General features: G+C 38.6%; 2 protein-coding genes across 2 annotated transcripts in view; both read left to right on the forward strand.

Annotated features, from left to right (window-relative positions):
• LOC311616676 (guanylate-binding protein 7-like) overlaps nucleotides 1-4,764 on the forward strand; it is a 28,364-nt gene extending 23,600 nt beyond the window's left edge. Inside the window, exons 10-12 of the mRNA XM_084872347.1 lie at nucleotides 795-897; nucleotides 1,221-1,411; nucleotides 3,851-4,764. Coding sequence (XP_084728473.1) covers nucleotides 795-897; nucleotides 1,221-1,411; nucleotides 3,851-3,961 — 405 coding nt within the window. The 3' untranslated portion in view covers nucleotides 3,962-4,764. The remainder of the gene's footprint in view (nucleotides 1-794; nucleotides 898-1,220; nucleotides 1,412-3,850) is intronic.
• Nucleotides 1-18,177, forward strand: part of LOC311616677 (guanylate-binding protein 1-like) — an 87,885-nt gene that overhangs the window by 55,399 nt on the left and 14,309 nt on the right. The window lies entirely within an intron of this gene.

The following is an 18,177-nucleotide window of genomic DNA, read 5'->3' on the forward strand; positions in this document are numbered from 1 at the left end:
AGGAATGTAGGTGAAAGAGAACATGTCTGTCTTTTAGGAAACAATGTAATAGTTTATCACTCTGTATAAGAGATACATAATTTTTCTCAATAAGCTGATGATCTTACCTAAAAAGGAATATAGTCTATTGGATTGGTAGGATAATGACTATCATGTAAGTATAAACTTATAGTGATGATAATAATAATGATGAAATGATGATGATGATTGATCTATATTGAGCACACACTTTCTAAACCAAGTATATTTTTATGTTGACCACTTAAGTTGATTATCACTTTAATCTTTAGAATAATATGACTTTAGGTACCAATGCCATCCCCATAATACAGTTGAGAAATGAGATGCACTGAGAACCTCATAAGTTACCTAAGAACATACCTCCAGCAAGTGGTATAGCTAGTGGGAAGGTCTGTGCACCTGGCATCCAGTCAAATCTCAGAAGGAAGTTTAGCACAGCTTCTTGAAAGAGGAGGTGGAAGCTGTAAGTTGAATTATAGATAATAGTATCTGAGTAAAGAAGGATAGATAAGCATCCAGTCAAGAGAAAAGAATGTGCAGATATTGTGTAAAATTGAGGAGGAGTGTTTGTAGTGCCATCATTAAGAGGAGGATGGGGTTGCCAAATAGAGTTTTTGGTGTTTTTTTTTTTTTTTTCCAACTAAAGATGTTGGATTTTTTTTTTTATTGTGGCCCATGAAGGAAGGGAACCACTGTTGGATTCTAAGAAAGATGATGAATTTACAGGGTCCAATTTGTAGTTTTCTTGAACAATGACTTCCTTGTTTCCTCAGGCAACAGAGGTCCTCCATAACTTCAGGCAGTCACATGCTGCAACAAAGGAATCCATCATGCAGATTGACAAGGCCCTCAGTGCTACAGAGAAAGCTCTAAAAGGTACTGGGGAGGGCTGTGAGAATGGGGGACAGGGAGGTTCCTGCAGTATCTCTCAAGAACATGTTTTTCTTGAAACAAGGTGTTTCCACAAAAGAATTAGAACAACTGGGCTAAATAAAAAAAAATAACCAGGTGAGTTTTAAATGCTACTTCAGGCAACCAGTGCCTTTCAATTATATTCTTAAACATGTTTTGCTGGTATTGTTAGTAAGAATATTCAGAGATTCCTCTCTGCCATTATAAAACCATTTTGGTCTTGACCTTTGAAAGCTACAGCTAGCTATAACTTATTTTCTTCTCCCTGTAAAACCACTGTGGGACAGCTGAACAAGCCAAGACAGAGGAATTGGGAAAAAAACAGGAGTTTCTAGCACAGATACTGAATGAAAACATGAAACAATTGGAGGCTCTGGAGATAAGGTTTTTGGAAATCAGTTCCCAGCTGAACGAGAAGATGAGAGAGCAAAACACAAAGCTGAATGAACAGGAAAACAATTTGCAGAACATGCTGATGGTAAGTCTTTGTGGAGTGTGGGCAATACCTAAATGATAGTCACCTAGTTTCCCACGAAGGGAAGACCAAACACTAAAGTCATAAACTGTAAAGTATATATAAAGATATATGATTCAGTGAAATGTCAAGTTAATAGGATCATTCTAAAACTCCAAGTCTTTAAGACTCAGAGCCTTCTGTGGCATTAGAATTAGGGGTTTCAAATAACAGATTCATCACTGTTTGTGGTGATTACAGGATCCTATTGTGCCCCAAGTGAATATGACTTCAGTTCTTAGGATGTTTGGTACAACCATCAAAGAGACCTGCCAATAGAGCCACTGGTCTCAAAGTATCAGATTGTATGTGATATGAAGTATGGGATAATGAAGCTCTAAAATGTGCTACACTGGTTTCCACAATGGCCTGCTCCATCCTACACATCCAGAGTAAATGCATTTTTTTTGCCCCCACCTCAAGTTTGATAACTGTATTTTCTAGAGAGTCAGCAGTAACTATTAAGCTTAATGTGTATGGTCATCCTGATTCAGTGGAATCAAGAAATAGAACTAAATCTCCATTCCTCCCAAAGAACATCTTTAGGATTGAAACTAAACCTCCATTCCTCCCAAAGAACATCCTTGGGATTTTCTAGCCCAAACACTAGTATACACTTCATTCTCATACTGCTTCTACCTGTGACCATCTCTGGTTACTAAAGGGTATTACTTGCAGGATAAAATCTCATGGGATCCTTTATTATTAAATTAGAGGCCTGGTGCACAAAATTTGTGCATGGGGCGGGGAGGGTGTGTGTGTGAGGAAGTGTGTCCCTCAGCCTAGCCTGCACCCTCTCCAATCTGGGTCCCCTTGAGAGATCAGGCCTAAATGGCAGTTGGACATCCCTCTTACAGTCCAGTTACTGATGGCTCCCAACTGCACACCTGCCTGCCTGATTGATGCCTAACCACTCCCCTGCCAGCCTAATTGCCCCTAATTGCCCTCCCCTGCTGGCCCGGTCACCCCTAACTACCCTTCCTTGCCAGCCTAGTCACCCCTAACTGCCCTACTCTCTTGGTCTGGTCACTCCCAACTGCCCTCCCCTGCAAGCTTTGTCCCTCCCAACTACCCTCCCCTGCAGGCCTGGTCCCTTCTAACAGCCCTCCCCTGCAGGCCCCCACCCCCCCGAACTGTTCTCCCCTGAAAGTCTTGTCCCTCCCAATGGACCTCCTCTGCCGGCCTGGTCCCCCTCCCCCAACTGCCCTCCCCTGCAGGCCTGATCACCCCCAACTGCCCTCCCCTGTTGGCCTGATTGTCCACAACTGCCCACCCCTGTCAGCAATCTTGTGGTGACCATTTTGTGTCCACATGGGGGCAGCTATCTTGTGTGTTGGAGTGATGGTCAATCTTACATATTACCTTTTTATTATATAGGATCACTAGTAAGCACTGCCAGGCACTGTGCAAAGGCTTTACAATCAATCTGTTATCAAATCCTTATTTTAAGTTATAGATACTATGATATTCTCTTTTTCAAATGAGGAAATTGTAATTTCATGAGGAATAAGTAATGTTTCAGAATCCTGCCTTGTGGAAGAATAGAAAGTGTGTCTATCCTACTTATTGGAGTTCAAGTGGATTTTCTTTCGGCCATACCTTGTATCTTTATCTCTGCAGGAGTCCTAATGAGTAAGAGGAAGACCCCGTGACCATATACAATATTAATCATGTAATTACATACCCATGCTACCTGTATCATCCTGTTCTCCAGGCTCTACTCCAAGTCATTGTTGTGTCCCCATGTCCACCCAGAAATACAGTGTGGACCGGCACAGGCCCCGACCTCCTCAACTTATTACCGTTTCCTTGCCTCATCAAACATCTGCCATGATTCTGAATCACGTAGTAATCTTCCCAATGGAATTCACTCATCTGTCTCACCTTCTTAGATAGATATTTGAGAGGGCACAGTGTTGAAGGAAAATATCAAAACAGTTCAAGTTGAAATAAATCTTAATGAGAAGAAAACAGAAAAAAAAAATGTACCATACTCTAAGAATGCTAGGATATTAACTTCCTAACCAGCTCCCTCCCTCCACAGGGGACTACTTGATTGAGCAACTTATAAAAGTCACACAGTTGAAGGAAAAAATGATATAATTTCCAGGAAGAGTGTAGTGCATGTGGGTGAAGAGGGCCAAGAATATGATTCAGTGTCCCTAAAAGTTTAGAAACTATAAGTAAACAGCATTTCTGTAGCTGAATAGAATTCAGAAATATTAATGAAAAACAGATACATTGGAGAGAGTGAAATATTAGAAATTGAGAAGTGCACTTAGTTCACAAATAAATTTCAAAAACTCATGAAAGATTAACATAGGTATTAAAAAGGGAAATAATTTGGCAAATGTGGGAAATGTTTTACATTGTGTGAGTTCACTCTTCATTTTTTCCTTTCAGATAAATGTACAGCATCTCAAGAAGAAATGCCAGGAAGATATCAAAACAGTTCAAGTTGAAATAAATCTTAATGAGAAGAAAACAGAAGAAAAAAAATGTACCATACTCTAAGAATGCTAGGAAATTAACTTCCTAACCAGCTCCCTCCCTCCACAGGGGACTACTTGATTGAGCAACTTATAAAAGTCACACAGTTGCCACTAAACTAAAATTAGAATCAGGATATTTATAATTGAACCAAAAAAACTGCAAATACAATGTTTCCCTACAGAGTGATTCAATTCTTGTTGAATATAGTAATAGTGATTAGTATTATTCTTACATGGATTCTTTATTTGAAAGCATGGTTACTGAGTCTAGAGACACATTAAATTGTATAATGAGATTCACTTTATAATGAAGAGATATCAGGTGGGTTGCATTCAGGATAGAATTGCTCTCCCTCACTTACCTCACCCGTCTAGACATCTTAGGCCCCTTGCTATTGCTCAAGGGTTTGTTTTGGTTTGGGGACAGAGTTGGAGTGTTGTGAATTTAAGGCAAAGCTGATGGAAGTGAACAAAGCCATGGGACACATTGATCATCACTCCTGCCAAGGAGTCTATGACACGTGGGCTGTCTGCAAATCAGGGAGACCTGGGACAATGGACTGCAAGGCCCAAAGAGAGTACAGTTCTTGGTTGGGTGGTGGCTAATGGTCTGTGGGCACAGATGGGACTCTGGGATACTGGTAGAAAAAGTACTTGCCTCTGTAAAAAATGGATTTATGTGTGGATGCTTCTCCTTCCATGTCCACAAAATTATTCTGGGTAGTTACTGTCCATCCAGCTCTCTGTCTTCTACTCTCTTTCCTTAGTCTTATTTAGTCTTATTCTCCCCACAATTCAGAAAGTAAATTCTACAGTCATAGAAAGGGGAATTTGAACTCAAACTTGAAAGAAATTTATTTTTATTTCTCTGAGAACTACATTATATATATATATATATATATATATATATATATATATATATATATATATATATATATATATATAAATTTTTTTCTTTTTTTTTTGGGGGGGGGAGGAATATTGACCTTCAATCACATCATATGCAAATGAAATTTGAGATGAATCATAGTCTTAAATGTTAAAGTGAGTATATAAAAGAAAGCTTCTGGGGAAAAATGGAAGGAATTTTTATAATCTTAGCTTGAAAGAAAACTCTCATGTACTGATGATGAGACTGAAATTGATGTCACCATCATGAAAAACATTATGGAGATTATTACCATTAAAAATAGAAATAAAACTATCATAAAATTCAGCAATTCCATTTTTGGGTATTTAGACAGAAAAAAAAGAAAAGAGAAGAAAAGAAAACACTAACTCAGAAAGATATATGTAGTTCTATTATTGGAATCTCTTTCACATCCCGCCTGGAAAGGGTTTCAATTCAGGGTTTAGGTTCTCACACAAATGAAAAGAGACTTGAAGAAATTCAATTTGGCGATATAGGGGGCCAGACGGTAGTCCAACTTTAGTGGGAGAACTACTCCTGCTCTGGCCCTGCCATCCCTTTTATTGAGGCTTTGGGGAAAACATCTTAGGCAAGATAAACAGAAATCTACATGTATCCCTTAGCCAGGAAATAACAGAAACTTACATGGGACAAACAAGGTGGAGGCTGCTTCAGCTAACAATGTCTCAACAGACGGGTGAGTAGTTAGAGCAATTAAGGTTGTTGACCAGCCTTCCTGGCTTCCTGTCAACATCTCTCTTTTAATGAAACTGATTTGTTTCCAGCATCCTATATTCATGGTAGCATTATTTATAATAACCAGTGTATGAAAACATTCTAAGGGTTCATTGACAACTGAATGGATAAAGAAAATGTGACATATACACTGAGTGGCCAGATTTTTATGATCTCTAAATGCATAATAATCTGGCCACTCAGTATATATAATATATTATATAATACTCAGCCATAACAAAAAATGAAAAGTTGCCATTTGCAACAATAAGGATGGACCTTGAGAGCATATGCTAAGAGAAATATATCAGAACAGAGAAAGTCAAATACCATATGGTATCCTATGTGGACAAAAAACAAAACAAAAAGCCCATTTATAAACAGAACTAGAGGCCTGGTGCACAAAATTTGTGCATGGGAGAGAGGAAGGTTGTCCCTCAGCCTGGCCTGCACCCTCCTGCAATCTGTGACTGATCAGGTAGAATCCCTAGGCCTGACTGGAGATCAGGGCTTTCCTTCCCCCAGCTGTTGGCAGCTGTTCTGGCTCCTGGATTTGTGAATGATGCTGGATAATATTTTAAAGGGGGCACCAACATAGATTTAGCATTACAATTTGTTTAGTTCATACTTAACTTTTGTTTCCAGTGATTCCAATCCTCCCATTTAGGAATTTACTGGTATTTGTAACTCTTTCTTCAACTAAATAGTATATTCCATTGAAAATAAAGATAATTTTATTCATATTTATACTATGTTGAAATTTACTTGTACCTATATTCCCAGATGGAAACTCAGCGATGGAGAATAGAGTGAAGAACAGATAAAGAAATAAATGTTTATAAAATATACATTTACAAAAACATTCACTGTTTAAAGCAATAATAATATTGTTCATTGAGTTTAAAATATCTAGAGCACACATGTCAAACACAAGGCCCGCGGGCCAAATCTGGCCCGCCAGGCCTTGCAATGTGGCCCGCACTGCGCTGTCATCACTGCACTCCGCTGCGTTCCATCACAATGACGCGCGGTGACATAGGAGGCTTGTGATCTCGCCGGCTGCCTCGCCGGCCGCTGTACTTGCTATCTATTACGCATGCGCATAGATAACAAGTCACGCGAGATTCAGGAGGCGTGACCTATAGTCCGGCATCCAATGTGGTTGTGCCGGTGGCAGAGCAGAGGAGAGAGTGAGTGTGCGGGCATAAAAATACACAGCAGAAGCTGCCAGTTCCTGGCATAAAGTGCAGGCATAAAAATCGCAACAGAATCTGCTATCTGTACCCAGCCAGGCATTTATTGACTGACTTTTTTTTTCTCCACTCCATCTGCCAAATCAAGCTATCCCTGTGCAGTTTTCAACTTTTTCCTTCTAACGCAGATTTCCAATAAACTACATCTTTTATTGCCAATATTGATCCCAAAATGTCCAGGAAAAGAAAAGGCAGACAATTTAATGACAAATGGGAAAATGAATACATGTTTGTGCTTAGAAAGGGCAAACCAGTGTGTATATTGTGTTATGAGACGGTGTCGGTGATGAAAGAGTACAATATACGTCGTCATTTTGACACCAAACATAATGTTAAGTATGGCAAATATACTTTGGAAGAAAAGCATAAAATTGTTAAAGAACTAAAAGGCAAACTACAATCACAGCAGCAAATGTTTACAAAGGCTACAGCGAAAAATGATGCTGCAGTGAAAGCAAGCTTTATAGTGGCTGAAGAAATTGCCCGTACTTCAAGGTGTTTTTCAGAGGGTGCCTTTTTGAAGCAATGCATGCTAAAAGTGTGTGAGCAAGTATGCCCAGACCAGATACAGAGTTTTCAAAATGTCAGTTTGTCAAGAAACACCATTGCAGATAGAGTTCAAGAACTCTCAGGAAATCTATCATCATAGCTGGCCGAACAGGCATGCAGTTATCTCGCTTTTTCACTTGCTATCGATGAAAGCACAGACAACACTGATATAGCGCAGCTGTCCATCTTTATACGTGCTACGAAGACCGACCTCTCTGTCACTGAGGAACTTTTGGATGTAGCTGCCATGCATGGGACTACGACTGGTAGAGATATATTTGAGGCTGTGGAGAAATCTATAAATAATTTTAAATTACCCTGGGAAAAGTTGGTGGGGCTAACTACCGATGGCGCACCTTCAATGTGCGGAGAAAAGAAAGGCTTGGTTGGACTAATGAAGGAAAGAATGCAAAAAAGTCACTGCCACACACCCTTGATTACTTATCATTGCATTATCCACCAAGAGGCTATGTGTGGAAAAGTTCTGGACATGAATGACATAATGACCACAGTCATTAAAACTATTAACTTTATACGGGCACGTGGCCTGAATCATCGCCAGTTCCAGCAGTTTTTACAGGAGGTGGGTGCAGAGCATGGAGACGTGCCATACCACACAGAAGTAAGATGGCTGAGCAAGAGCGCAGTCCTCAAAAGATTTTTTGAGCTCAGAGAACAAATTGCTCTTTTCATGGAAAGTAAAGGAAAGCCCTTGCCTGAACTGTCGGATCCCACCTGGCTATGTGATTTTGCTATGATGTGTGACATATGCGAGCATCTCGCCCAACTGAATCTGAAGCTGCAGGGATGCAAACAAGTCATCACAAAGATGTCTGACATGATCACAGCATTCCAGTGTAAACTTCAACTATGGAAGTCCCAACTGGAACAGGACAATCTTGCCCACTTTCCCGTTTGTTTGCGTATCTCAACCACTATTTCTGGTACTTTTCCTTGCAGTCGGCTGGCTACCAAAGTTAGCCATTTACTAAGTGAATTTGAGCGGCGCTTCTCTGACTTTAGAACACAGCACTCAGGCTTTGACATCTTTGCCAATTCTTTTACAGTTGATGTCAACAATGTGCCCCATCACCTTCAGATGGAGATAATCGAGCTTCAGTCTGACAGTGGCCTGAAATCAAGGTTTCAGGATGTTGAAATTGAGGACTTCTACCCTCTACTGCCCCCTGACTCAATGCCAGAGCTCCGACTTCATGCTACCCGTATTCTATCCATGTTCGGGAGCACCTATCTTTGTGAACAGATGTTTTCAATAATGAATCTGAACAAAAACAAGCACAGATCACGCGTTACCGATGACAACCTCCATGCTGTTTTGCGGGTTGCTACAGCCCAAGAAATAAAACCGAACATTGACTCATTGATCTGGGGAAAACAGTGTCAGACATCTAGCCAGAAAACAAAACAATGAGCATTTTAGGTATATTCCAATATTACTGTTTTGCTTGATACCAATATTACTGTTTTGCTTGATAGCATGTGACTTGGTTAACAGCACTGTTAAGGAAAAGATTGTTCCACTCATTTTAAATTCACATTTCTGGTTAACATTGTCAGTTTATGACTGTTCAGTAAACCATTCGGCCCGCGATTTAGGCTGGATTTTAGATTTTGGCCCCTTCTCTAATTGAGTTTGACACCCCTAATCTAGAGAATTAAAAAGCAAGATAATGAGCAGAAACCGGTTTGGCTCAGTGGATAGAGCGTTGGCCTGTGGACTAGAGGGTCACGGGTTCGATTCCGGTCGGGGGCATGTGCCAATAGGGTGTGTGCAAGAGGCAGCTGATCGATGATTCTCTCATTGATGTTTCTAACTCTTTATCCCTCTCTCTTCCTCTCTGTAAAAAAAAATCAATAAAATATATATTAAAAAAAAATCAAGATAATGAAACCAATTAAGTTGAGTAGAGGTTAAAATACGATCAAAGTATCTAAGATTTCTGCATTCTCTCAGAGGGGTATAAACATACCAAGTAATTTTGATGAGTCCAAATTATGAACAATGTAATGCCCAAACATAAAACACATAAGAACATATTATATTTAAATACAAAATTACATTAAATACACTATTGTCAATTTGCATAATCCAATATGGTGTCCACTAGCCATATTTGGCTGTTGAAGACTTGCAATAAGACTAATCATGTTGAAATGTTGTGTAAGTGTGCAATATGCATCAGATTTCCCAGGCTTAGTAAAACAAAGTATAAATTGTCTCATTAATAGCTTTTTTTGTATTGAATATTTGCTGAAATAATATCCTGGAATTTACTGGGTTAAATACAATACATTGTTAGAATATATTTCACTAGTTTCTTTTTATTCTCTTAATGTGGTTACTTAAAATTTTAAATTACATATGTGTCTTGTATTACATTTTTACTGGACAGAGCTGGTCAAAATGCTCCAGAAAATACCAGCATTGATTGAGTGGATTAAAAGTTGAAACCAAATTCTATGGTGCAGTAAAATAAAGGAATAGAAAAAGATATATCACATAACTATCAACCAAAAGAAAGCTGGAGTTGCTATATTAATATCAGAAAAAATAAACTTTAAGGCCAATAGGATTAGTGGAGATAAGAAAAGTAATTTCATAATGATAGATGCTTCAATTTGCCTAAAATATATCAAGTATTTAAATTTGTGTTACATTTAAATTTAAATAGATGCTTACACCCCATAATAAGGCTACAAATTTATATATGGCAGAAATTGAGAAACAGAGGAAAAATCACAATCAAAGCTAGAGATTTTAAAATTATCTCAGTAATTGTTAGAAAAGGCTAACAAAAATATAAAGCTAAAAAATTATGAGCAACATTATTAACAAAACTGGCCTAATAAATATCCACAGAACACTGGATTTTACAGGATATATTCTTTTTATTATTATTAATACTAAAGGCCAAGGGCATGAAATTCATGGATAGCAAGGTATGTATCCCTCAGCCCAGCCTGTACCCTCTCCAATCTGCGATCCCTCTCACAATCCAGAACTGCTGGCTCCCAACCGCTCACCTCCCTGCCTGCCAGATTGCCCCTAACTGCTTCTGCCTGCCAGCCTGATCACCCCCAAACCACTTCCCTTCCAGCCTGATCAATGCCTAACTGTTCCCCTGCTGGCCCGAGTGCCCCTAACTACGCTCCTCTGCTGGCCTGGTCAACCCCAACTGCCCTCCCTTGATGGCCTGGTAACCCCTAACTGCCCTCCTCAACTGGTCTGGTCTGCCCAACTGCCCTCCCCTGCAGGCCTGGTTCCCCCCAACTGCCCTCCTCTGCAGGACTAGTACCCCACAACTGCCCTCCCCTACAGGCCTGGTTGCCCCCAACTATCTTCCCTTGCAGGCCTGGTCCCTCCCAACTGCCCTCCCCTGCTGGCCTGGTCTCCCCTAACTGCCCTTCTCTGCTGGCCTGATAACCCATAACTGCTCTCCCCTGCAGGCCATCTTGTGGCAGCCTTCTTGTGTCCACACAGGGGCAGCCATCTTTGACCACTTGGTGGAAGCCATCTTGTGTGTTGAAGTGACAATCAATTTGCATATTACTCTTTTATTAGATAGGATTTTTCAAATTCTAAATCTTTATTGTAAAAAGTATTGCATGTGTTCCCTATTTTCCCCATTGACCTCTCCTGGCCCACCCTGCCCTCCACCCCAGGTCTTCACCAACCTATTGTCTATGTCCATGGGTTATGCACATATGCATGAGTTCATTGGTTGATCCCTTTTCCCTCCACTGACTCACCCTCCCATGCTCCCTCTGAGGCTTGACAATCTGTTCGATGTGTCTATGTCTCTGGGTCTGTTTTTGTTCATCAGTTTATGTTGTTCATTAGATCTCACGTATGAGTGAGATACTTATCTTTCTCAGATTGGTTTAGTTCAATTAGCATAATGCTCTTCAGGTCCATTTGCTGAGAGAACCAATTCCAGCATGTAATAATTACTAGGGTTCTGTCAAAAGGTTGATGAGACTTGGGGGGCTCAACAAGTGTGAGCCACATATGTAGTTTACCTGTTGAAAATGGCATTTCCCCCAAACCTGAATAGGATTGTTAACTGCCAGACAGCTCAGGGCATTTTACTGCCTCCTGTTGGCTAAACACCTGAACAGCTGTAAGCTATTCCCCAAACTGGCAATGCTTCTGTATATCTTTTGATAACTTACCCTTTGAAGTATATATTTCCACCTTGCCTTGGCACAAATTGTGTGATAATAAAAGCACAGGGTCCTAGACAAAGAAGAGTCTTTAGCTCCCTTTAGCTGAAGCTCTTCTGACTTCCAATGCCTTTCAAAATTATCTTTCATTTCTGGACTCTTTAATCATCTATGTACAGCCCCTTTTTTCAGAATGCAGAACCCTTTGTAAGGCTAGGATAAGAACCCCGACATCCATCCATGCTGTTGCAAATGATAAGAGTTCTTTCTTTTTACAGCTGCATAATATTCTATTGTACATATGTACCACAGTTTTTTAATCCACTCATCTGTGGATGGGCACTTAGCTGTTTCCAAATCTTAGCTGTTTTCTCTGACCAGGTAAAATAATGTTAGAAATCAGGCATTTAGAAAAACCTACCATAAATATAAAATTTACGAAATATGTTTTTAAATAGCTCAAATAGAAATTACTATAGAAATAGAAAAATCTTTTGAACTAAATTAAAATAAAAATACATTTGAGCCCTACCTGGTTTGGCTCAATCAATAGAGTGTCTGCCTGCGGACTAATTCTAGTCAAGGGCACATGCAGAGGTTGTTAGCTAGATCCCCAGTAGGGGGTGTGCAGGAGGCAGCCAATTAATGATTCTCATCTTTGATAATTCTATCTCTCTCTCTCTCTTCTCTCTTCCTCTCTGAAATCAATTTTATATATATATATATATATATATATATATATATATATATATATATATACACATACATACAATAATATATATTAAATTCTACATTTGAAATGTGCAGGATTAATTTAAAACAATATTTATAAACAAGTGTAGAGTGATAAATGCATATGTTACAAAAGAAGATAAAATTAATATGACAAATAACCATCTTTCTCTCTCTTTCTCTGGACAGTGCAGAGTAGAAAAATAAGTGGTTTTAATCAAACAGATTTAATGTTTTAATCCCATTTAACTAATTGCTAGCTTTGTACACGGAAAAAGTGGCTTTACATAGTCATATTTCTTAATTTCATGTGGAAAATGTTTGGAATTGTGTGAGTTCAGTCTCTACTTTCTCTTTCAGAAACATGAATGCCTTCTCAAGGAGGGATTCCAGGAACAGAGCAGGAAACTTCAAAATCAGCTGAGATATATCTAGATGAGAAGCAGAGAATGATTGTCAATGTGTAACATACTCTAAAAATCCCAAGAACATAACTTCCTAATCAGCTCCCCTCCCCTTCACTAGGAACACTTTAATTAGCAATGTCAGAAAGTTAAGCAATTGCCATGAAACTAAAATTAAAATCATGATGCTTGCAATTCTGTTGAGCCATAAAGTTTACATAGATGAAATAAACCAAAAAGGCAATGTTTTTCCCTACAGAGTGATTCAATTCCTGCTGAATTATAGTAATAATGATTACTATGATTCTTACCTGGATTATTTATTTAAAAGCATGGTTACTGAATCTAGAAACACTTGAGATTGTATAATGGGATGCATTTTACAATGAGGAGGTTATCAGGTGGTCTGTTCTGAGTAGACTTGCTCTTCCTCACATATGTCACCCTTCTAAGACATCCTAAGCCCCATACTATTGCTTAAGAGTTTCCTCTGGTCTTGGGATAGAGTTGGAGTGTTGTGATCCTAGGGAAGAGCTGATGGAAGTGAATAAAACCATGGAACACAGTAGATCATCACTCCTACCAAGTGGTCATTGGCTCAAGATGTAACAGGAATGAATATTTTATACTACTCTGAAAAACCATGAAATGGAATTAAAATAAAATGTGCTAATAAACTAATGAAATGAACTCACACACTGACATTTTGTGTATAAGGATATCACAGGCATCAGCAGTTTCAATTTCTGCTTCTACAAGAAAAGGCCTTGACTAAGGACAAAATAAATAAATGGAACTACATCAAAATAAAAAGTTCTGGACAGCAAAAGAAACCATCAACAAAACAACAAGAAAGCCCACTGCATGGGAGAATATACACTCAGTGGCCAGATTATTATGATCTCTGAATTCATTATAATTAAATAATATATATATATTAGAGGCCTAGTGCATGAATTCATGCATGGGTGGGGTCCAGCCAGCCTGGCCAGCGCCGGGGGGGGGGGGGGGGGGAGGGGGCACATGGGCGTTGGCCGACCTGCCTGCTGGTAGAACTCCTGGTCAAGGGGACAATTTACATATTAGCCTTTTATTATATAGGATATATACTGAGTGGCCAGATTATTATGCATTCAGAGATCATAATAATCTGGCCACTCAATGTATTAGCCAATGCTATGTTAGATACGGGTTCAATCTCCAACATTTACAGGGAACTCATACAGCATAAAACGAGGTAGATAAATGATCAAATAAAAAAAATGGGCAAAGGACCGAAATAAACACTTTTTCAAAGAGGACATACAGAAGGTTGAGATACATGTGAAAACATGCTCAAAGTCACTAATTATCAGAGAGATGCAAATGAAAACATCTCCATGTGGTAACATCTCACACCTATCAGAATGGCTATCATCAACTAATCAACAAAGGACAAATGCTGTCAAGGTTGCAGAAAAAAAGGTACCCTTATGCACTCCTGGTGGGAATGCAGTCTGGTGCAGCCACTGTGGAAAACAGTATGGAGTTTTTTCCAAAAGTTAAAAATGGAATTCCCATTTGTCCCAGTAATCCCACTTCTAGGACTGTATCCCAAGAAACCAGAAATACCAATCAGAAAGGATATATGCACCTCTGTGTGAATAACAGCACAATTTACAAAAGCTAAGATTGGGAAACAGCCTAAGTGCCCATCAGCAGATGAGTGGATTAAAAAGCTGTGGTACATCTACACAATGGAGTACTATTCTACTGTAAAAAAGAAGGAACTTTTACCATTTGCAACAGCATGGATGGAACTGGAGAGCATCATGCTAAGTGAAATAAGCCAGTCAGAAAAAGATAAATATCACATGGTCTCACTCATATGTGGGATATAATGATCAATATAATTTGATGAACAAGAATAGATCCAGAGACAAATGGCAGGGGAGGGAGGGGGGTTAGAGAGCAACCAAAGGACTTGTACGCATGCACGTTAGCATAACCAATGGACACAGACATTAGGGTTGCGAATGACTGGGGCTGGGGAAGAATGTCAGTTGGGGGAAAATGAGACATATCTAAGACTTTAAAAAAATACAGAAAAAAGAAACAAAAAGATATCAGAAAATAGAGGAGGGAAAAAGACAATATACTGGCTCAAGTAAGGTAAATATTGACCTTTGTCTGGGAGCTTACCAGCCAAGGAGATGACTACCCACCATAAACTGCTTTTAGTTTTGAAGTTTTAATTTTGGTTAACCTTTGTGGTTACGTTAGGTCTCTGAGTTTGCAAGGCAGTCATGCAAGGCCTTTCCTGAGCTAGTCAGGTTAGCATGTCACCCATTTTCTTCCACATAGAGTTCAATACAATGGATTGCAGTTTTTAGAAGTGAATTAAAATATCCCTGATATATAACTAGAATATATATGCCAGCATTCTGACACACACTTAAATTCAAATATGGTAGAGTAGCTTAACAGAAGTAGGAAACAAACTGATGAGAGAAAATGTTGGCAGTATTTTTTTTTCTGATTTTAAAAAATATTGGTTATGTGTTTTGGCTCCTTTTATTTTTATTTTTTATTATTTATTTATTTATTTATTTATTTATTATTTTTTTAAAATTTTTAATTAAATTATTATCTCTGTATATATACCATTACCCCCCCCCTTCCATATGCCCTCTCTCCCCAGAGTTTTGTGTCCATTGGTTGTACTTATATGCATGTATACAAGTCCTTTAGTTGATCTCTTATCTTCCTCAGATCTCCCTACCCTCCCTGCTATAATTTGACAGTCTGCTTGTTGCTTTACTGTCTCTATATCTATCTTTTGGTTCATCAGTTTATAATGTTCCTTATTATCCATAAATGAGTGAGATCATGTGGTGTTTTTCTTTCATTGACTGGCTTATTTCACTCAGCATGATGTTCTCCAATTCCATCCAGGTTGCTGCAAATGATGAGAATTCCTTCTTTTTCTGGCAGCATAATATTCCACTGTGTAGATGTACCATGGTTTTTTGACCCAATCATCTGCTGATGGACACCTAGGCTGTTTCCAAATCCTAGCTATTGTAAATTGTGCTGCTATGAAAATAGGGGTGCATATATTCTTTCTGATTGGTGTTTCTAGCTTCTTGGGGTATATTCCTAGGAGTGGGATTACTGGGTCAAATGTGAGTTCCATTTTCAGTTTTTTAGGTAACTCTATACTGTTCTCCACAGTGGTTGCACCAGTCTACATTCCCACCAGCAGTGCACCAGGGTTCCTTTTTCTCCGCAACCTCGCCAACATTTGTAGTTTGTTGATTTGTTGATGTTGGCCATTCTAATAGGTGTGAGATGTTACCGCATTGTTGTTTTGATTTGCATCTCTCGGATAATTATTGACTTTGAGCATGTTTTTATGTGCTTCTTGGCCTTCCTTCTGTCTTCTTTTGAGAAGATTCTATTTAGATCCATTGCCCATTTTTTAATTGGGTCATTCATTTTCCTTTTATTAAGTTGTATAAGCTGTCTGTAGATGTTGGAGATTAACCCTTTATCAGTAATAACATTTGCAAATATGTTCTCCCATACAGTGGGCTTTCTTGTTGTTTTGTTGATGGTTTCTTTTGCTGTATAAAAGCTTTTTATTTTGATGTAGTCCCATTTGTTTATTTTCTCTTTGGCTTCCATTGCCCTAGGGGCAGTATTAGTGAAGAAGTTCTTTTGGCATATGTCTGATATTTTGTTGCCTGTGGATGTCTCTAGTATTTTTATGGTTTCCTGTCTTATGTTTAAGTCCTGTATCCATTTTGAGTTTATTTTTGTGTATGGTATAAGTTGGTGATCTAGTTTCATTATTTTGCATGTATCTGTACAATTTTCCCAACACCATTTATTGAAGAGACTGTCTTGATTCTATTGTATGCTCGTGCCTCCTTTGTCAAATATTAATTGAGCATAGTGATTTGGGTCGATATCTGGATTCTCTATTCTATTCCATTGATCTATGTCTCTTCTTGTGCCAATACCAGGCTGTTTTGAGAACAGTGGCTTTGTAATACAGCTTGAAATCTGGTATTGAGATCCCTCCTACTTTACTCTTCTTTCTCAGGATTGCTGTGGCTATTCATGGTATTTTATTGTTCCAAATGAATTTTTGGAGAGTTCTTTCTAGGTCAGTGAAATATGCTGTTGGAATTTTAATGGGGAGTGCATTGAACCTATAAATTGCTTTGGGAAGTATGGACATTTTGATTATATTGATTAGACCAATCCATGAACATGGTATGTTCTTCCATCTGTTTATATCTTCCTCTATCTCTTTTTTCAGTGTTGTATACTTTTCCGAGTATAGGTATTTTACCTCCTTAGTTAAGTTTATTCCTAGGTATCTTATTTCTTTTGGTGCAATGGTAAATGGGATTTCCTTTTTAGTCTCTGTTTCTGTAAGTTCACTATTGGTGTATAGAAATGCCATAGATATCTTGGCATTAATTCTGTATCCTGCTACATTGCCAAATGTATTTATTATGTCAATTAGTTTTTTGATGGAGTCTTTTGGGTTTTTGATGTACAATATCATGTCATCTGCAAATAGGGATAACTTTGCTTCTTCTTTTCCAATTTGGATTCCTTTTATTTCCTCTTTTTGTCTAATATCAATGGCTAGCATTTCCAGTACTATGTTAAACAGGAGTGGTGAGAGTGGGCATCCCTGTCTTGTTCCTGTTCTTAGAGGGAATGGTTTTAGTTGTTGCCCACTGAGTATGATATTGGCTGTGGGTTTATCATATATAGCTTTTATTATGTTGAGGCATGATCCTTGTACTCCCACGTTGTTGAGAGTTTTTATGAGGAAAGGGTGTTGGATTTTATCAAATGCTTTTTCTGCATCAATTGATACAACTATATGATTTTTATCTTTCAATTTGTTTATGTGATGTATCACATTTATTGATTTGCAGATATTGTACCATCCTTGCATTTCTGGAATAAATCCTATTTGGTCATGGTGTATCATCTTTGTGATGCTCTGCTGGAGCCAGTTTGCTAGAATTTTGTTGAGGATTTTGGCATCTATGTTCATGAGGGATATTGGCCTGTAATTCTCTTTCATTGAGTTGTCTTTATCTGGTTTGGGTATTAGGGTGATGCTGGCTTCATAGAAGGAGTTTGGAAGTGTTCCTTCCTCTTGGATTTTTTGGAATAGTCTGAGGAGGATGGGTTTTAGTTCTTCCTTGAATGTTTGGTAAAACTCTCCTGTGAAGCTATCTGGCCCTGGGCTTTTGTTTGCTGGAAGCTTTTTGATGACTGTTTCAATTTCTTCCCGAGTTACTATTCTATTGAGATTTATAGATTCTTCCTGATTGAGTTTTGGAAGGTTGTATTTCTCTAGGAATATGTCCATTTCCTCCAGGTTGTTCAGTTTGTTGGAATAGTTGTTCGTAGTATTTTGTAACAATCCTTTGTATTTCGGCGGGGTCTGTTATTATTT

This window comes from Pipistrellus hanaki (assembly GCF_964339955.1).
Source record: "Pipistrellus hanaki genome assembly, chromosome: 2".
Lineage (NCBI taxonomy): Eukaryota > Metazoa > Chordata > Mammalia > Chiroptera > Vespertilionidae > Pipistrellus > Pipistrellus hanaki.